The 22299-nt window shown below is 40.3% G+C and overlaps 1 protein-coding gene across 12 annotated transcripts in view; it reads left to right on the forward strand.

Moving 5' to 3' along the window:
• Positions 1-22299, forward strand: part of tcf4 (transcription factor 4) — a 263386-nt gene that overhangs the window by 145805 nt on the left and 95282 nt on the right. For all 12 annotated transcript variants that reach the window (XM_031899661.1, XM_031899665.1, XM_031899677.1 and 9 more), the window contains 2 exon segments: positions 1556-1685; positions 2009-2058. In XM_031899661.1, the coding sequence (XP_031755521.1) occupies positions 1556-1685; positions 2009-2058 (180 nt within the window).

Genomic DNA, 22299 nt, shown 5'->3' on the forward strand with positions numbered 1-22299 from the left:
ATAGCAACCTGTATGGTATTTTTATTGCAGCTCGCGAATTGGATTACGGGAAAATTCGACAATTAGCCTTGTGCGTCGTTACGACTTGAAACGCCAAAAAAAATGAAAAAAAGAATGTATTGCGTATTGTGTGTTACTATTTCGTATAGTGATAGTGGTGTGTATGTTAGGGATCAGATTTATTGAGTGCACCCATGTGTAAGAAAGCACTGAAGGGTTTGGAGAAAATTTGTTTAAGAAACTGTGTAAAATTTATAAAAACATAAAAAAATAGAAGTGACTGTGATTCTGAACTTGATGAATTTTATCAATATATTACATAAGCATCAAAAATGACGTTAGAAATGTTCTAATTTCATCTGAGTTTTATTTATATATATATATATATATATATATATATATATATATATATATATATATTACATATGCAGGTATAGGACCCGTTATCCAGAATGCTTGGGACCAAGGGTATTCCAGATAAGGGGTATACCTTAAGGCTACTAAAAAATCAATAAAACATGAAATAAACCCAATAGGGCTGTTCTGCCCCCAATAAGGGGTAATTATATCTTAGTTGGGATCAAGTACAGGTACTGTTTTATTATTACAGAGAAAAGGGAATCATTTAACCATTAAATAAACCCAATAGGGCTGTTCTGCCCCCAATAAGGGGTAATTATATCTTAGTTGGGATCAAGTACAGGTACTGTTTTATTATTACAGAGAAAAGGGAATCATTTAACCATGAAATAAACCCAATAGGGCTGTTCTGCCCCAATAAGGGGTAATTATATCTTAGTTGGGATCAAGTACAGGTACTGTTTTATTATTACAGAGAAAAGGGAATCATTTAACCATTAAATAAACCCAATAGGGCTGTTCTGCCCCCAATAAGGGGTAATTATATCTTAGTTGGGATCAAGTACAGGTAATGTTTTATTATTACAGAGAAAAGGGAATCATTTAACCATTAAATAAACCCAATAGGGCTGTTCTGCCCCCAATAAGGGGTAATTATACTGTATCTTAGTTGGGATCAAGTACAGGTACTGTTTTATTATTACAGAGAAAAGGGAATCATTTAACCATGAAATAAACCCAATAGGGCTGTTCTGCCCCCAATAAGGGGTAATTATATCTTAGTTGGGATCAAGTACAAGGTACTGTTTTATTATTACAGAGAAAAAGGAAATCAGTTTTAAAAATCTGAATTATTTGATTAAAATGGAGTCTATGGCAGACAGGCTTCCCGTAATTCTGAGTTTTCTGGATAACAGGTTTCCGGATAACGGATCCCATACCTGTATATTTAAAATATATGTTATTTGTCCCTTTAGCATTGCACCATTAATTATTTATGGTGCATAAATTATTAAATAAACTATAAATATTAATTATTTTTTTTCCTACAAATTTCCTTAAAAAATATATATGTATTAACTCTTAACTGCCTTGATTTTCCTATAATTCACAACATTTTTATCCCTGGTCACTATGATTGTGGAAAACTGTATAAAAGAAATTTGCAATGAATTAAACTCCTCTTTCCCTTTAGCAAAGCCTCCTTGGAGGGGACATGGAAATGGCAAACACAGGAGCACTTTCGCCTACGAAACCCGGATCCCAATACTATCCGTACTCAAGCAATAACCCCCGGAGGAGGCCTTTTCACGGCAGTTCAATGGGTGAGTGTTGTCTCCCCTTTCTCCTAAAGATGAATAACCTGTTATAGTGTTAGATAATTGACGTACACATAATGGGAAGGGGAAACAAGGCTGCAGTCTTCTCCCTGATATTTGGTCCTTCAGCCGAACCTTTTAACCCTTTAGATGCTTCTTATTCTTCATGCTGGTTCATTCAGAAGATGTAGAATCTAGAATTTTCCCAGCCTACTGTTTTTGTGGGACACTGTTTGTATAGGTTTAAAGTTTTGAATTCACCGAAGATGTTAAATTGTATCTGGAAAATATGTCATTCTGTCTACCAACCCTCGTTCTTCTATTGACAGAAGTGCAAGCGAAGAAGGTCAGGAAGGTTCCACCTGGACTACCCTCTTCGGTAAGTAGACTGTTCTCCTGGGTGCGTTCTTGCTGTTTCCTATTGGGTATGTGTGCGTTGAACACTGGTTCTGACGTCGATACTTTCATTATGTTGGAATCTTAATCCTGGTCCCTGCTGAGGGCGGGGCTTGGCATGGAATATAACATTTGCTGTGTTGTTGACATTTCAAACAGTTGATTGGAAGTCACAGGTGGCTTCAGTGGTTGACCGACCTCTATATGCTCATTCGTTTCCTAAACCCTTTGCGTTTTATTATGCTGTCTCAGAGAAGATGTCTATCTGACCTTCATGGGGAGCCATTGTTTTGGGCTGTGTCTAATTTTGGAATGCAGTTTGTATTTTGCACTACACTTTTGTTTATTTAGTATAAAGATTAGCGATGGGATATGTATTAACTGGCATCAGAAAGCAAGGAAAGAGTTCGAACGTCGGTTCTAGAAAGACATTGGCTAGATTCCAGCTCTCCATCTGCCTTCAGCCGGCGGCGAGTCATGGGAATTGTAGTCAGTCAACAAAGCATGAATAGACTGAGAGTTGAAGTCCAACAAAATCTATAAAAATGTTTAATATTGTAATAATAGCGAAGGTAAAGGGTATTTTATTTCCAAGGGGAAGGGCTCTTGGCTCGTTGCTGTTCCAGATGGGCCTGGCTTATCTCTATTTACCTTGCAAGGTTACGATGGTTTCAGGAAGTTGCTAAATGATAGAGGAAGATGATTGTGTTTGGCTCCTTCTCTCTATACACAAATCTGGAGATCTCGGTGTTTGTTGTAATGTGGAGGAGATGTAGGCAGGTCAGAGACGGTTTATTTTGCACTTGTTACTGTTACATCGGTGGCCTTGCCCTGCTCTGGTCACCGGAAAACATTCACTAATTGACTTTACTGAGCCTCCCTAATTAGCAACGAGAGGTAGAGAAGTTAAGACGAGTCCAAAAGAAAGAGAAGAAAAAAAAAAACACCCTCCTTTCTTCTTCACTTGACCAAACGCTCAATTGATTAATTACAAAACACGTTAGAATTCGCGGTGGCGCTAATCTTAAGCAGGGGGAAAATTCTCTAATGCCTTGGACGGGAGCCCAAAGATCAGAGCGCCATACCTGAGCGGGGGATTGTGGATAAAAACGAGCCTTCGTTTCATGAGTTGCTTCACTTCTTTGTCAGCATAATGATGATTTATGGATTTGCATGTTCAAAGGGATTTGCGCAGAGGATTTAGCCGGGAAATTTACATAGATTTTAGCGAGAACATCTCTATTTTGTTACGGAGTTATCTGAGCGAAAGCCCGAGATGCGAGCGCATCAGTAGCTGTGTTTATGATAACCAGGTGTCAGCCAGGAAAAAAACAGCTGTATCGTGAAAATAGTGTTTACTCTGCAGCGCCGGTCACCGCCGTTTTCGTACTCATTGCGTTCCACTTACAGAACTAAATTGGCACTCTCGGCTCTATAAAATTCCATTATTATTCAAGAGTGTCCAAATCCTGGAATTCCCACTCATACAGATCCAACACACACATCTGTATTCAATGATGAGATTTCTCTTTTCTAGATCAGCCATGGAATTCAGGTATGGGATCCATTATCCGGAAACCCATTATCCAGAAAGCTCCAAATTACAAGAAGGCCCATTTTACACAAATAATTCACATTTTTAAAAATTATTCCCTTTTCTCTGTAATAATAAAACAGTACCTGTACTTGATCCCAACTAAGATATAATTACCCCTTATTGGGGGCAGAACAGCCCTATTGGGTTTATTTCATGGTTAAATGATTCCCTTTTCTCTGTAATAATAAAACAGTACCTGTACTTGATCCCAACTAAGATATAATTACCACTTATTGGGGGCAGAACAGCCCTATTGGGTTTATTTCATGGTTAAATGATTCCCTTTTCTCTGTAATAATAAAACAGTACCTGTACTTGATCCCAACTAAGATATAATTACCCCTTATTGGGGGCAGAACAGCCCTATTGGGTTTATTTAATGGTTAAATGATTCCCTTTTCTCTGTAATAATAAAACAGTACCTGTACTTGATCCCAACTAAGATATAATTACCCCTTATTGGGGGCAGAACAGCCCTATTGGGTTTATTTAATGGTTAAATGATTCCCTTTTCTCTGTAATAATAATTTATTTATAATATTTATATTATTAGCAACATGAGAACTGTTGGTAACAATATAGTGTAATACATGATGCCCCTAAAATGGGTGACAGAACAGTTTGGATACCGTGTTTCATTGAAATTGATCAAAGTTGATATAAGAGGGCCCCGTGCCACGAAGCCTGAAATCTTTTCACTAATCTTATGAAAGGACTTATGCAATATCATCTATACCTTCTCCCACATTTATATTCTTTCCCAATGCAGTTGGGTTGGATATACGTTATTATCAGGAACATGAAAGAGGGGCCACTTGGAGCCCCAATGCTCCAGCCCAGTATACTTGTTATAGATACATGAGGTTGATTTGCTTTCATTTGTATTCTATAATCATTTTTCCAGGCAAACAATTATATATATATACATTGAAAAATAAACAGTTGCATTCCGGGAACATTTTAAAGTTAAAAATCAAAATGTATTTCATTCATTCAATAGTAACAGGGCGACGTTTCAACTATTACTTCTAAATGGAATAAATGCAGTTTGATGCGTGGAAAGGTGGGGCTGTGACGTCGCTGGGTGGGGAAGAGGTGGGGCCGTGACGTCGCTGGGTGGGGAAGAGGTGGGGCTGTGATGTCACAGGATGTGGAAGAGGCGGGGTTGTGCTGTCACGTGGGTGAAGAGGCGGGGCTGATCGCTGCGTTAATGTTAGTAAGTCCTGCCCAGTTTTAACTGGACAGGAGGTATTGACCCAAACAGCCCTTCCAAAAACCGGAAAACCCTAATTCAGCCGAATACCAAACTGGAGCCTTACTTTGTACATTCAGCAATCTTGAATATGAATTTTAAAAAATTGCATCATCTGGCATATTTTTTTCGGCTTCAGTCGAACTTTGTCTTAAAGTAACATGACTTTTTGGGTCTGTAGCTGAGCTGACAAATGCTCTCCTGCACTGGGAGCCCCCCAGTAATGTGTTGCTGTTCCCACAGGCCTCCATAGAGCTGGGCACTTACAGTGGGTTACCTTTTTGGATGGAGCTAATAATGAGCCATAATGTGTATAGGTTGGGCGAAGGGCTATGTTATTCACATGTCTCTGCGACTGTGTAAGGTTGCCACCTTTTTTTTGGAAAAAAATACCAGTTTTACTTCATTTTCCTAATTAATAACATTGGCATCACCAATAATTCTTACCGGCCAAGCCAGGCGGCAGCCATAACTGCAGGTTCTTATGGACAGGGCCTTGCGCCCTATTTCTTTTTCTCTAACTTTTTCTTTCTCTTTCTTATTCTCTCACTTTCTTTCGTTCTTCCTTTCTCTCTTTCTCCCTCTTTTTCTTATTCTCTCTTTCACTCTATTTTTCTTTCATTCTTTCTTTCTCTTTCTCCCTATTTTTCTTATTCTTTCTCTCTCTTTCTCTCTCTCTTTCATTCTTTCTTTCTCTCTCTCTTTCATTCTTTCTTTCTTTCTCTCACTCTCTCTTTCTTTCTATCTCACTCTTACTTTATTTTTCTCTCTGTTTCTCTTTTTCTTGTCTCTCACTTTTTCTTTCTTATTCTCTCTCTTTTGTTCTTCCTTTCTCCCTCTTTTTCTTATTCTCTCTTTCACTCTATTTTTCTTTCTTTCTTTTTCTTATTCTCTTACACTTTATTTCTCTTTCCTGTTTTTTTTTCTCTCTATTTCTCTTTTTCTTATTGTCTCTCACTTTTTCTTTCTCTCTCTTTTTCTTATTCTCTCATTCTAATTTTTTCTTTTGTTCTCTTTCTCTCTCTTTTTCTTATTCTCTCATTCTATTTTTTTCTTTTGTTCTCTTTCTCCCTCTTTTTCTTATTCTCTCTCACTCTATTTCTCTTCTGTCTAGTTTCTTCTTCTTATTGTCTCTCACTTATTCTTTCTCTATCTTTTTTTTTCTTTCTCCCTCCTATTCATTCTTTCATTCTTTCTCTGTCTGTTTATTTTCTGCTGTCTCCCTGTATGTATATATATATATATATATATATATACATTATGGTTTGCATTGGGTTACTGATACAAATGCAGTTCTCAGTTGCAGAATACATTGTTAGCACGTCAAATGGCTTTGTTTTCTTTTTCAAAATGTTGTCTCCGTTAGACGTAGCCAAGCTGCAAATCCCTTACAGAAACCATAGTGCCGCTATAACAGGTATGATTGGCCCAGTCGTGTTCTATGTTGCCAGGATAATGAAATTGTCAAATTGAGCAGAAAGCGTTAGCACACTTCCCAAGTGTTACCCCAGTCATTTTTCAAACATTTTGATTTTTATAATTACCATTGAAATTGCAGTCTTTTTTCCATGTAATTTACATCTTTATTTCCCCCCAGTTAAACGTTCCCAGCTCGCGTCTGTACCGCAGATCTGTCCCTGTGAGTCTGTTCGGTGCTAGATCCTCGCTTTGCAATATAACTGACTGATAGTTTGAATCAAAGAAATGGGAAACAAAAATCCCTTCTGTGGGATTCATTATTTAATGTCACATTTAATTGTAGGATCATTTTCTTGCTATATATATTAATTTTGTTTTAATGTACTACAAATGAATCAGCTTTTGCCTATTAGCTACCTTTTGTAACAGACGGTTTACCCCTCAGCAGTGAATGGGGGGCCAAGTCTGAGTGGCAATTAGGGTAAAATAGTGATTTTGAATTCTTGTATGACCATAGTGTGTTGATTGAACAGTGTTGGGGTAAGTGGGTTGATTAAACAATGCTGGGTTGAAAATGGGGGGCTCAAACTCAAAACTTAGGAATCTAATAGAGAATTAGACCCACGGTGGTCACCAATCCTATGTAAAACTTGTCCTATGCTGGATTATAGAACAAGGCTTTATGTTCCATGGGCTGTTGAGCTCAACGTATGTGCTCAGTATTTTATGTTTAATAATTATCAGTAATTGATTTGGACACATTGGTGTTTGGCAAAAAGTTGATCTGATTGTTTAGCAATAAATCTTGACACTAATAAATTGTATTTGGTGATCTGATTGTTTAGCCCCTTGTCCAGCTGAGGGACTTGGGCAGTTGCTTCAGAAAGGGCTGAAAACACGGCCTGATGACGCCCAAGCAGACATTGGTTGTCTTGACTTCATGGGTGTTTTTTAACCTGAGGAAGAGCTAAGCCCCAGAACATGTCGATAAAAGTAGACTTAATGCGTAAAAAGCATTCCTACAAACAACAGGCTTCTGTTTCACATGGATAAGATTGGATGGGAAATCCAGATCTGGGACCTTGAAGAGCACCTGGACTTGAGAAAGGAGGGTGCTATCCTTGAGCGTGGGTGTAACCACTTGTAAACTAAAATCCAATACGTTGCCAACTTGGCCAATAATAGTTGTTGAGCCAGCAGGCTATATTGGCCTGGGTTTGGCCATTGTAAGCAGCAGTCCCATCCTCTTTGAGCCTGAGGTTCCATTCTCCTTAATTGACCTTAATTTGATACATACAATTAATTTAATTACTAGACTGAGGTAAGAAAAAAATTGTGAAAAAACAAAAAACATACTTTTTATGTAATAACAAAATGCAAGAATGGAAAAACTAACATCACTAATATTTACTTAATTACACAAATATGCCTTAACGACATAACCAGAATCCATTTATTTTCGTTTAATTTGCGTTTCGCTGAATTGTGCTCTGTATTTGCTTTGCTGGGCCCCGTGTCAGACAAGTGAGGGGAAAATTCTGAACCTTAATAGTCTATAATGATTATTTACCAACACATTTTATTGTAACTGATGGGAGGTATTCTGTGCTCACGAATAACTAGAATACATTACGGAGAGCCTCTCGCATTCCTGTTCATATCTCCCCATTCTTCTGAGAACTGCCGGGATCCTTGGAAGCATCAACGAGGCATTTTTTTAACTTCTTATCGAATCAAGGCTGCGCATTCCTATTGGGTATAGGTCCTACTGTATTCCAGGCCGAATCCTTTCTAGGCAATGGTAAATGTTATCTTATTCATATTCATTATAAGGGGATCATTTAGAGATAAATGGAATTCCGTGCATTCTTGTGTCATTCAGCGAAAATGTCTAGAAAAATGATGGTGTTTTGAAAAGCATTTTTGTTTCTTTCAAGAACTGTGGAAGCATGAAGTAATGGAAACGCAGTGTTAGAATTCAGAAAATGCCCTCTCTGGGGAACACGTGCTGAGGAGAGAATTACATATTTGTATTTGCTTTATCTACACTGCAACAACAAGACCTAAGGGTTATGGCATTTTGACTATCAAATCATTCTTCCTATCTGGCAGCCTTTGAACATGTAGAGTTTACAGGGGTAATGCAGTGATCCCCAACCACTGGCTCAGGGGCAACATGTTGCTCCCCAACCCCTTGGATGTTGCTCCCAGTGCCCCCAAACCAGGGAGTTATTTTTGAATTCCTGACTTGGGGGCAAGTTTTGGTTGAATAAAAACAAGATTTCCTACCAAATAAAGCCCCCTGTAAGCTGATTGGGTGCATAGAGGCACCTAATAGCCAATCACAGTCCTTATTTGGCTCCTCCATGAACTTTTATGGTGCTTGTGTTGCTCCCCAAGTCTTTTTACATTTGACTGTGGCTCACAAGTAAGAAAGGTTGGGGAGCCCTGGGGTAGAACAATCCTATTGGGTTTTTTAATGGTTAAATGATTCCCTTTTCTCTGTAATAATAAAACAGTACCTGTACTTGATCCCAACTAAGATATAATTACCCCTTATTGGGGCAGAACAGCCCTATTGGGTTTATTTAATGGTTAAATGATTCCCTTTTCTCTGTAATAATAAAACAGTACCTGTACTTGATCCCAACTAAGAAATAATTACCCCTTATTGGGGCAGAACAGCCCTATTGGGTTTATTTCATGGCTAAATGATTCCATTTTCTCTGTAATAATAAAACAGTACCTGTACTTGATCCCAACTAAAATATAATTACCCCTTATTGGGGCAGAACAGCCCTATTGGGTTTATTTAATGGTTAAATGATTCCCTTTTCTCTGTAATAATAAAACAGTACCTGTACTTGATCCCAACTAAGATATAATTACCCCTTATTGGGGCAGAACAGCCCTATTGGGTTTATTTAATGGTTAAATGATTCCCTTTTCTCTGTAATAATAAAACAGTACCTGTACTTGATCCCAACTAAGATATAATTACCCCTTATTGGGGGCAGAACAGTCCTATTGGGTTTATTTCATGGTTAAATGATTCCCTTTTCTCTGTAATAATAAAACAGTACCTGTACTTGATCCCAACTAATATATAATTACCCCTTATTGGGGCAGAACAATCCTATTGGGTTTATTTCATGTTTAAATGATTTTTAGCAGACTTAAGTTATGGAGAACCAAATTATGAAAAGACCCCTTATCCAGAAAACCTCAGGTCCCAAGCATTATGTATAACAGGTCCCATACCTGTACAGCTAAAAGTTCTGTAAGGATTAGCCTAGTAAATTATTCTTATTACCAATATGCAGGCCAGGAGGTAGAGGAACTTCTCAACAACGAAGATCCATGTCCACAAAATTGTCCCTCAGTTCTCCATAGCTTTATTCCATCTTTCCATCTTATTGATATTACTGGGCATCTGTAAGCATCTTTAGAAGTTCATAGCATACCGAGCATGTGCGGTGCCAGTGACTCTTAGCCAAGGGCCCATTATGACCAGAAAGACATGGAGCTCATGAGGTCGAGGACATGGATCTTGAGTGTTGTTAGGTTGCTCCACTCTGCCTTGAGTTGGTTATATTGTGCCCTATACATAAAATACACCATTTCTAGCTCTGTATTTCAGTTGCCCTAGAAAGTGTTAAAAACCAAACCACGCTGAGCGGTCTCGCACCCAAGGCTGATGGGAACACGGTAATGCTGAGGATGTAAAACCCTCGCTAGGCGTGTTTTTGATGAGACCTGGCGCAGAAAGCTTGTTGTATTTGCCCAGAGCTAGAGTTATCAAAAGGAGTCTGTTTCAGGATTTATACACAAGCAATAATTTGAGATAGTATAATTAGCTGTTGCAAGGTAGAAAAAAAAGTGTTGCTTGTGTTTTTGGCTGGTACCTAAAGCAGGAAAGCTAATGTGACATGTTTAATTATAAGCTTGGTGGCAGCTCGCTCTTGCTCTCTTTAGTAGTACCTTTGGAGCCACCAACACACAATGTGACTTGTGTTTGCAACACTATACTTTAGCAGCTTGTTCTAACGTTGCCTTCGTACAAAAACAAGCCTGCCTATGCATTATACATCTTCCCCTAATCACCGTAGCACAGCCGCACTTTACTGGGCACCTTAGGAGACAAGGGGCTTCATTTCCATTCGACAGCAGTTCTACCGAACACCAAAACCTTTGTTTCTTTTTATGGCAATGAAAAACCCTAAAAATGTATTAATGATATCAAAATATAAATATTCTATATTTATTAGGCATAAAAAACATAAAGAATTCTTAGGGACAGATTCATCAAAGTACGAGTTTGAATCGGATTAGATACGATTTCCAATGATCGGAAATGTCACGAAAATGCTTACGGAAAAAACGTAATAGTCACAGATGTTCGTATTCGAACGATCGTAAACGGCGGGAAAACCTTTCTCCCTTTGAACCTTCAGTGCAGGATTTTGAAAGCCTCCCATAGGGCTCAATGGCACTCTGCAGCTCCAACCCGGCCCAAGGAAAGCCTCCCATAGGGCTCAATGGCACTCTGCAGCTCCAACCCGACCCAAGGAAAGTCTCCCATAGGGCTTAATGGCGCTCTGCAGCTCCAACCCGGCCCAAGGAAAGTCTCCCATAGGGCTCAATGGCGCTCTGCAGCTCCAACCCGGCCCAAGGAAAGTCTCCCATAGGGCTCAATGGCGCTCTGCAGCTCCAACCCGGCCCAAGGAAAGTCTCCCATAGGGCTCAATGGCACTCTGCAGCTCCAACCCGGCCCAAGGAAAGTCTCCCATAGGGCTCAATGGCACTCTGCAGCTCCAACCCGGCCCAAGGAAAGTCTCCCATAGGGCTCAATGGCACTCTGCAGCTCCAACCCGGCCCAAGGAAAGTCTCCCATAGGGCTCAATGGCACTCTGCAGCTCCAACCCGGCCCAAGGAAAGTCTCCCATAGGGCTCAATGGCACTCTGCAGCTCCAACCCGGCCCAAGGAAAGTCTCCCATAGGGCTCAATGGCACTCTGCAGCTCCAACCCGGCCCAAGGAAAGTCTCCCATAGGGCTCAATGGCACTCTGCAGCTCCAACCTGGCCCAAGGAAAGTCTCCCATAGGGCTCAATGGCACTCTGCAGCTCCAACCCGGCCCAAGGAAAGTCTCCCATAGGGCTCAATGGCACTCTGCAGCTCCAACCCGGCCCAAGGAAAGTCTCCCATAGGGCTCAATGGCACTCTGCAGCTCCAACCTGGCCCAAGGAAAGTCTCCCATAGGGCTCAATGGCACTCTGCAGCTCCAACCCGGCCCAAGGGAAGTCTTCCATAGGGCTCAATGGCACTCTGCAGCTCCAACCCGGCCCAAGGGAAGTCTCCCATAGGGAGTCACCATACAGAAACTTGAATGAATCCGAAACTTTCGTAGTCGTAAAATTTGTCACAAAGTATGAAAAAATTGTGCAAATTAACGGAAAAAAAACGCAGAAAATAAGCACAGTATGAAAACTTAGAAAAAATAAAAAAAAATTTAATTCGGAAGCGATCGTACTTTGATAAATGTGCCCCTTTGGCATGTTAGGTCATGTAGAAGTCAATGGGGGCTCTCCTAGTTTAAATTTGAACTGTTTGGTCAATCCTTGCATTGACTAAATAGTTGAAATATAAACTAGAACCGCTTTTCGAGTTTTTAAAAAAATTGGAACTTTTCGATCTATTAAAAAATTACGAATTTGAGGTATTTGCTTTTTCTAAAGGCGACATATTGTGTGAAATCGATATTACGCCAATTAATTGTACCCATTTAAATATAGAAGGAATGTGCTATAAAAAGTAGTGTTTTGGGCTGATTTATTGAAAAATTCTCTAACAACCCTACTAAACCCCCCATCTGGTTCAATTCTTGTTGCCTCCTTTCCCAGGATGTGCAGGGGGGGCAGCGGCACTCAGCAGGCTGCACTGTAGGATAGGAACCAATCAGCAGCTAGGCTGACCTGATAGGGAACTGAAGCCTGTCTTCCCTTGTGTGACTAGAGGGCTGTGATTGGCTACTCCCCTTCTAATGTGCTTCTGGCAGGGACCGTTAGAACACGCCCATGAAGGATGTTCACCGCAAAGGGGGGCATTAGACTGAAGGTGGGGTTCCAACAGATTGATTCTATTGATGCCCACATGGGTTTTTGTTTGGACATTTTTTTGTGAACAATTATTTATCTGTTGCATTTGCATGGTATAATCCTATTTTTATTCTTAATACCATTTACCTTAATTAATTAACAATTATAAAAATGTAGTGATGTCATTCTGCTCCATATCTGAGCATTAGTTTTATGGTTGGGACATAGTGCATGGCAGATAGACTAACCTTGAACTAGTGTCATCATTTCTGGACTCAATGTCATGGTAGTTGCCTATGGGATGTCCATGAAAATGGTACCTTACCAAATTCTGAAATTATGCCACCCTTCCTTGGGCCTCACAATCTTGAGGTGAAGACACATTCTTGCCTCATTCATTCCAATTTTAATCTGGTTATCAAGTGGTAGAAAATGTGTCTACTTAAGTCTCCACGAATTCATTCAAGATCATTCAACCTATGGATAGTCAACTTCTGAAATTTTTTTTAAAAGTTCAGTAACTACTAGGAATCCATTGTTAGACTATGTCTGACTGTCACCATTTACTTCTATATTCTATTTTCTACTCATTATTTTGGGGACTGAATCCTATTATAATAACCATGGCACCCAAAAAAGGCTTTTGATCCCTTGGGGCCATTAGAAATTTCCTTAGACCACATTTAGTGACTCTATACTTGGTATTGAAGCAGAACAATTCAATCTTTCTTATTCAGCATCCTGCCATGAGTTAAGCATATGGCAGAATGGTGGGAGTTGTAGTTCTATAGTGAAGGTTGCTTTTCCTCATTCAAATGCCCTTCATTTTGAATTGAAATTATCATTGAGAAAATCTAATATGGTGCAAACTTTTTGCATTCTCTCAACATTTTTGGCCTGTAGTACCTGTTGGTGCCACATCAATTCAGATAAGATAAAATGAGTTCAGTATTTCCCATATAAAAAAGACATTTGGAGCTGAACAACTTGATTTCAAAAACAAACAAAGGGGATTTTCAAGGTATACATGAGATTTCTCATTGGGTTCTGGAAGGTTCTTTACCACGTGCCTCAAGGGTCATAGAGAAAATGCTTGTGGGAAGGCAATTCCATTGTCAGGCTGGAAGTAGGGGGCGGGGGAGCAGGTGCGCTGCCCTGATTTGGGAATGCGCCCTGTTACTCTGTAATTCCTTACGCCCCCTTTTTAAATGCACATAGCATTAGCGGGGGTTGAGAACAGACAGTAATTGCAGCTGCCTGATAAAATTCTCAAATTTGTAGCTGCTCTTTATCTACAGTAAGCATTAACGGAAATATAAAAAAAAGTGAAATATCGAAAAATATCTTTTGATGATAGTCTGGCTGAATATATTAGTCTCAGCAACCAGTTGCCAGCCAAGTCACATCTCTATTTCCAGGTCTGTCTACTCCATGAAGGTTAACATTCAATGAATGGAGCGTTTGCCATGCTTGGAGTTAAAGTGGTTGTATCACATTTACTCATGGAAATGGATTATATGAGGGTCTTGCCATCCCTGGAAGATGCTTTTGGGCCAAACCTTACTTGAAGCGCAAATTAGTCTTTGCACTGTTCCGTTGCACCCCTATGATAAAGACTGGACGCTTGAAGAACAGTCCAACGATTCTGAGTTTGTAATAACATTATTTGAGAAGAAGCCCTACATCTTCTTTGTTCTACTGGGGTCTAGGAGAAGGTGTAGCCTAATGAGAAGTTCCTTAGAAATATATAGAGCCTATAGTGTCGGACTGGCCCACCAGGATACCAGAAAAACTGCCAATGGGCCAAGGTGTTTGTGTTAATGCTCAATATTTCACCTTGTATGCCCATAGCATGACCATTCACACTTCTTGTATGAGAATAAAGAGGAGAAATGTACTGAAGGCTGGGCAAGGTATGCAAACAGAACAGACTGTGCAAATTCAGAAGGTAAATAAATAGAATGGAGGAATTCTTTGGAGAGCAGGACTATGGGGTAAGGGTTTCTGGCATCCCAGTCCAACACTGGAAGTCACACTCAAACCTCAATGCACCTTCCCTAATTTTACCCCTTTCTGTAGATCCCTCTTATCCAACACATGATATGCATTCTCCCTCTATAAATATTATTTTCAGAGGAATATATCTAAATGCTAAGGATTCATACTGGTGCCTTCTGGCTAGTTGCATCTCTATCAAAAACGACACGTTACTGCTTTTCTGCTTAAACATTTTCATTAACACCTTATTTGCACTGAGCACTGGGACTTTTAAGTTGTTTAATACATTTCTCTCATTTTACAAATGTTTTGTGTCCCCTGAAGAACATACAATGGAGGTTGTGCTGTACAATTAAAATAGTGTGCCAGTTGGGTAGTAAAGTTGTGTCCGAAGATACAAAATAGGAGATTTGAATTACTTGTACCACACATACCGAGCACTTTGTCACTTATGGAATTTGTAAGGGTGGAGGTTCATGCTCAGTTGGTGCTTCATCCTTAAGATTTTCCTAATTCTGATGGGAGCATGGGGCATCATTAATACACTCTGAGGGTATCTCAGTGTAGATAGGGTAAGAGACTGAGTCTAATTGCTGCTTAACAAGAGAAAGCCAAGTAGTTTAAAGCTTCCTACAAATGTGAAGGTCTGCTAAATTGGCAGGGTCAGCAAACAAGTGTAAAGTTCAATTTGGCCACCCACATATTGACCATATTGGGCTTGTTAGGCTATTTAAAGCCCAGCCCAACAATTATATGACCCATCATTTGAACCAAAGGCCAACCATCATATCAATTGGAAGCCGTGTGCAGATCTACGAGCAGATGGCATCATCCTCATCCAATGGGATTCTTCCACCTACTTCAGCAATAGCTTAATGACATATTGATCAGGAAGGTCATTGTTGTAGCCTCATATGTGGGCCAAGAGTAGCAAAGTTGGCAGCCCAAATCCGTCTGTGCATGGCTGGCTTTATTTAGGCAGTGGGTCAGACCAGACCACTATTTAAGTGGCCATATGTGCATAGGATTGGTCAGGCAGTTTGGCTGATTGTAACCCTGCTTCCTTATTATCTGTGCTTGTGTGGTACCTAAGGGGTGGGCCCTTGGCACAGTGCGGCAATCCTATTTTAATTCCATATTTAATTGTTGTTACTTCTTCTGGGCAGCAGAACAGAACATCTACATTTTGCAGAGCTAAGAAAGGCTAGATTTCCATCTTGATTCTGCATCTTTCTGCTCATTCTAAAGGGGATATGTAATATCAGGAGCAAAGTTTAGTACGTATACCAACCAATCAGCAGGTAGAACTTACTAGTTACCTGTTTAAAAGCAAGCATCTTATTGGTTGCTATGGATTACTGCTCCTGGGCAAAATTAGGGAATTTTATTACATATTGTGGTTTGTTTCTTACAGCCCAGCCCATGGGGCAATCAGAAAGGTAACTGGCAGTTTGGGGCCATGTATACCCACTGTTAGCATAGCAGACATTTGGTAATAATGCCAAAAAGTGCAGTTGTGAAGCATGTGAATGAAAAGGAAGTGTTGCCCATAGTTTGTGCCATGCTTGACAAGGTATCATGTATTGTATCCCAAATGTACTGTTCAAATGAAATGCAGTTTCTGGAATCCCCCCTAATTAGGTGTTGAATCTAATTATAAGAGAGCAGAGTTGCCTTGTACTCCGGTGTGATTCTCTGTAAGGCCCTACATTTAGCCGGGCTTGTTACTGATCGGAGGTCAGCCATTGCTCTACCTGCCGGCTGCGGTGCTCTCCGGAGGCTTCTTGTAAAGCGGGTAATCTGCGCCCATGAATAAGTCATCAGGATCACAAGGCACCAACGCAAAGCCGCATCTGACATAACAAGACTCCGGGAATGTTATCCTCCGTCTTTACACCCAGCCGCATCTTTTATTCACACCGTCGCCCACTGCATCCTGGTCAGAAGGAATCCCTGCCCAATTTCATATTCAGCCCGGCACCAGCGTGAAGATTTGATATGAAATTCCCATTCCGCCAGGGTTAAAGGGAAACTACACCCCCAGAATGAATACGTAACCAACAGATAGTTTATATCATATTAAGTGGCCTATTAAAGAATCTCCCCAAACTGGAATATATATATCAGTAAATATTGCCCTTTTACATCCTTTCCCTTGAGCCGCCATTTAGTGATGGGCTGTGTGCTCCCTCAGAGATCAGATGACAGGAAGTGATGCAGCTCTAACTGTAACAGGAAGTAGTGTGGGAGCAAAAGGCAGAACTCTGCCCATTCATTGGCTGATGGGGCCTAGCATGTACATGTGTGCCTTGGTTTGTTTGTGTGCACTGTGACTCCTATGATCCCAGGGGGCGGCCCTTAGTACATAAAATGGCAGTTTCCTATTTAGGATTACCCAATGGCACATACTGCTAATAAAGTATATTGTTATGAAAATGGTTTATTTAGATGAAGCAGGGTTTTGCATATGAGCTGTTTATGCAATATATTTTACATTGTTTGGGGGTATAGGATTCTGGTTGCTGGGGCTGCTGATCCTGGTACCGCGGCAGGGCTATTATAAGTATGGGAGCTATTTATTATCATTCTGTAACTTTTTACTGCTGCACCGATGCATGTGGCGTGTACCAATCTTTTTAATATCCAACATTCTCTTTTCCGCAGGGCGCAATTTGAAACTAATTGTCCGAATACTTTCTCGCTGTATGTTGTGTTCATGGGGGAGCAAGGACTGGGCCAGGGGATAGTGCTCAGTGGGGCTCAGAGAGGGCAAACACATTCTGGCTAACTGACTCCTGTATCAGCGTGGGGCTATGTAGGAAATGGCATTCCGGCATTTGAACGCTTTCTAGATAATGGGTTTGCAGATATTAGATCCCGTGCCTGTAACAGAAAATAACCCAATTCTAATTACATGTTAATAAAATGAAATTGAAGAAATTTAGAAAAGGCAGTGTTGCAAAGATATAGGCTGTTCATTTTAGGGGATGTTACCATTTAGTTATCCCACTATACACCCTTGAACAAAAAGTCCCAACTTGCACCTCTATAGCAGCACCTAATGTAAATGTTCATCCCACTCCTGCACCTCTATAGCAGCACCTAATGTAAATGTTCATCCCACTCCTGCACCTCTATAGCAGCACCTAATGTAAATGTTCATCCCACACCTGCACCTCTATAGCAGCACCTAATATAAATGTTCATCCCACTCCTGTACCTCTATAGCAGCACCCAATGTAAATGTTCATCCCAAACCTGCACCTCTATAGCAGCACCCAATGTAAATGTTCATCCCACTCCTGCACCTTTATAGCAGCACCTAATATAAATGTTCATCCCACTCCTGTACCTCTATAGCAGCACCTAATATAAATGTTCATCCCACTCCTGTACCTCTATAGCAGCACCTAATATAAATGTTCATCCCACTCCTGTACCTCTATAGCAGCACCTAATATAAATGTTCATCCCACTCCTGCACCTCTATAGCAGCACCTAATGTAAATGTTCATCCCACTCCTGCACCTCTATAGCAGCACCTAATGTAAATGTTCATCCCACTCCTGCACCTCTATAGCAGTACCTAATGTAAATGTTCATCCCACTCCTGCACCCCTATAGCAAATAAATTGTGGGGTATTTTATCATTTAAACAGGAACCATCCCAGTTTTTCCCACGATTCCATGCTGCTGCAACTGGCAATACCCCACACTTAAGCACTGTGGGACTAACTGTGGCTAAGTGCCCGTAATGCAATGGATAGTAACATGTATTTATAATTATCTGTCATTTTTATAGTGCTACAGTAACTATTAACTTAAGCAAGCAGTATGGCAACTCCTTACACGCTACTGTTCCTCCTCTTCCTTTGCTCCTTCTGGAAAGATGAATTAGAAACCAACGCGGATTGTAAATTAAGCCTTAATGTTTAAAGTTAACTCAGTCTGAATAGAAAGGGGATTAATAAATGCCAAAAATGTATTAGGAATATAAAATAAATGCCTTTAATTGCCCGAGTGGAGGATTTTATGAAAGTCATGTTACTTAAATCCTATTTATTTTATTTAATAATAATGTAACCAGCATTTTTGTGAAACCGTCTGCCAATAGGAATGGTCTGCGCTGATTATTTTTGCTTGAACACTTCCTCCCTCTGCAGGGCAAGTGGAAGAACTGCATCCGAGTCATTTGAGTTGTTACTCTCCTCGCTTTTTTCTCTTTCCTACTGTCAAGTTACCAGACCTAATATACTGTATTGAGCCAATAAAACTAGTGGCTCTGTTTAGAGAAATCCTTAATATTCTGTTCTTTGTAACATAAAAAGTTAAAAAAATTAGTTTCTCGTTGAAGCCTGTTTTTAAAACCCGTTCAGTGCATAACAAGTGTGACTTGTCATTACCAGTCATTGGGCAAAAACATATGGTCAGATTTATTGAAGTACGCAGGATTCCTTTGTGTTGGATCTTAGTAGGAATTCCGATCAATTTCAATAATTGAACTGATCGGGATATTCAGTCGATTCAATTGAAATTATTAATTAAACCCGTGCTGCAAACCCCTTAGATATGGACTAGAGATACTGAATCCCATTGTAGGCTATGGGCAGATATTAGTTTTTTGTTATTTTTTTGCTTGTCTGTTTTTAGCAGCAGAATTTGTCAGGATCAATAAAACATTCATAAAAATCTAATTTAATTTGCAGAAAGACCAATACTTGGTAAAATTCAATTGATCTAAAACTAATGATTCTATTCTAATACTAATAACTTCAATTGGTCAGTACAAATGATAATGGAATTAATTGCTTAGTGTTGGACTGAAGTATCTGGGACCCACCAGGGGACCCAACACCCGAGCCACAGAAGTCTCCCACAGATCTGGCTAGGCGGCAGGCGTAAGGTTAACTGGGATTTCTCTTCATTTTCCCCCAGTCCAACCCTGCAATTGCTCCATAATAACCAATATTAAATTTGCCCCATAGCGTTTCAACTTTTTCTGTCAAAATGAGAGAGTTCTGGTCCCATAGAGCTTATAGCTTAAGGTGGCCATACACGTAAATATCCGCTCGCCTGGCGAGGTCTCCAAGCGAGTGGATCTTCTCCCAATATCCCCACCTACAGGTGGGCAATATTGGGGGAATTTAGGCTAATTCGGTCATTTGGCCCAGGGGCCAAACGATCGAATTATATCGACTGTAATGGGAGCAGTCGGTTCGGGGACCACATCAATGAGCCGATACGGCCCCAGATCCGACTGAATTTCTTAACCTGCCCGATCGATATCGGCCCAATTTCAGGCCAGATATCGGTCAGGCAGGCCAGTCGTCGTTGCCCCTACACGGGCTGATAAGCTGCCAAATTGGCCCAAGAGACCAATATCGCCAGCTACTATTGGCCCGTGTATGGCCACCTTTAGTCCCTGAGCCACAGGGAGATTCAGTACACTTCCTAAAGGAAAACCATACCACTCAACAGATTTGTATATATATCTTAATATGTTTATATCATATTAAGTGGCCTATTAAAGAATCTCCCCAAACTGGAATATATATATCAGTAAATATTGCCCTTTTACATCCTTTCCCTTGAGCCGCCATTTAGTGATGGGCTGTGTGCTCCCTCAGAGATCAGCTGACAGGAAGTGATGCAGCTCTAACTGTAACAGGAAGTAGTGTTGGAGTAAAACGCAGAACTCTGCCCATTCATTGGCTGATGGGGCCTAGCATGTATGTGTGCCTTGTTTGTGTGCACTGTGAATCCTATGATCCCAGGGGGCGGCCCTTAGTACATAAAATGGCAGTTTCGTATTTAGGATTACCCAATGGCACATACTACTAAAAAAAGTATATTTATATGAAAACAGTTTATTTTGATGAAGCAGGAGTCATTAATGTTGTTTGGGGGTATAGTTTTCCTTTAGTTTTGATGGGAATTGAACCTACAGTCAGTCAGTCTATCTGTCAAGTGGTGAAAAACAACAATACTCACTTTATGATACTTCATATCTGCTAAAACTGGGTTCCCTAGCAACCATAGAATGTTGAGAGTTGTAGTTTAGCAATGAAGAAATGCTGGGAATTACTGTACGACGAGGCTGAAATACTTGATACCCACTGTTTGTAGCTATGTGTATCCTACAGTCTCTGTCCTTCTCACTGGGCTGCACTCTTCCCCTCGCTGTCTCGCTCCCTCCCTCTGTCTCTCTCTCAGGTCCACACTTAATGAGACCCAAATTCATTCAGTAAATGCATCTGTAATGGTATGAGAAATATCTGGCCCCTCAGGAATTGCTTTGGAACTCACTTCCAAGGCTGCCATGCTTCCAGCTGACAGATTGTCCTGGGAAACATTCCGACCCTTTTTATATGTTCAGCACTGGTTCTGTCATAGAGCAGAGAGGGGGGGGGGGGGGCATTTGCCCTGGGCTTCAAGTATCAGAGGGACTGGGGGGGGGGGCGGTTGTTGCTAAAAGAACAAATTAGATATCAGTACGTTTCACGTATACAGGTATAAGACCCGTTAACCAGAATGCTCGGGATCAAGGGTATTCCGGATAAGGGGTCTTTCCGTAATTTGGATCTCCATACCTTAAGTGTACTAAAAAGTCAATAAAACATTAATTAAACCCGATAGGATTGTTTTGCCCCCAATAAGGGGTAATTATATCTTAGTTGGGATCAAGTACAGGTACTGTTTTATTATTACAGAGAAAAGGGAATCATTTAACCATTAAATAAACCCAATAGGGCTGTTCTGCCCCCAATAAGGGGTAATTATATCTTAGTTGGGATCAAGTACAGGTACTGTTTTATTATTACAGAGAAAAGGGAATCATTTAACCATTAAATAAACCCAATAGGGCTGTTCTGCCCCAATAAGGGGTAATTATATCTTAGTTGGGATCAAGTACAGGTACTGTTTTATTATTACAGAGAAAAGGGAATCATTTAACCATTAAATAAACCCAATAGGGCTGTTCTGCCCCCAATAAGGGGTAATTATATCTTAGTTGGGATCAAGTACAGGTACTGTTTTATTATTACAGAGAAAAGGGAATCATTTAACCATTAAATAAACCCAATAGGGCTGTTCTGCCCCCAATAAGGGGTAATTATATCTTAGTTGGGATCAAGTACAGGTACTGTTTTATTATTACAGAGAAAAGGGAATCATTTAACCATTAAATAAACCCAATAGGGCTGTTCTGCCCCCAATAAGGGGTAATTATATCTTAGTTGGGATCAAGTACAGGTACTGTTTTATTATTACAGAGAGAAAGGAAATCAGTTTTAAAATTCTAAATTATTTGATTAAAATGGAGTCTATGGGAGACGGGCTTTCTGTAATTCGGAGCTTTCTCATAATATTTATAGGTATTTATGGGTGCCCTTGCTTTGCTTGTGTGGACTGTGAATTGTATAATCCCAGGGGGAGGTCATAAGTACAGTTATAGGACCCGTTATCCAGAATGCTCGGGACCACGGGTATTGCGGATAAGGGGTCTTTCTGTAATTTTGATCTCGATATCTTAAGTCTACTAAAACATCAATAAAACATGAATTAAACCCAATAGGATTATTTTGCCTTGAATAAGGATTAATTGTATCTTAGTTGGGATACCAGGTTTCCGAATAAGGGATCCCATACCTGTACATAGGTACCCCAAGGGAATTTATGAGTAGTCCCATCATGCCCTCCAAATTTCTGTTTTCATCCAGGTACCCATTAGCTCTGTAAGGGTTAACTATTTAAATACTCCCTCACCGGGGTGTCATGGATTGCCTATGTTCCCCCCCCCCCTCCATTGATTTTAATTAAATGCAGGAAACATAAAATCTATGGTGGAAGTGGTTTCACCT

The sequence above is a fragment of the Xenopus tropicalis genome, chromosome 1 (assembly GCF_000004195.4).
Source record: "Xenopus tropicalis strain Nigerian chromosome 1, UCB_Xtro_10.0, whole genome shotgun sequence".
Classification (NCBI taxonomy): Eukaryota; Metazoa; Chordata; class Amphibia; order Anura; family Pipidae; genus Xenopus; species Xenopus tropicalis.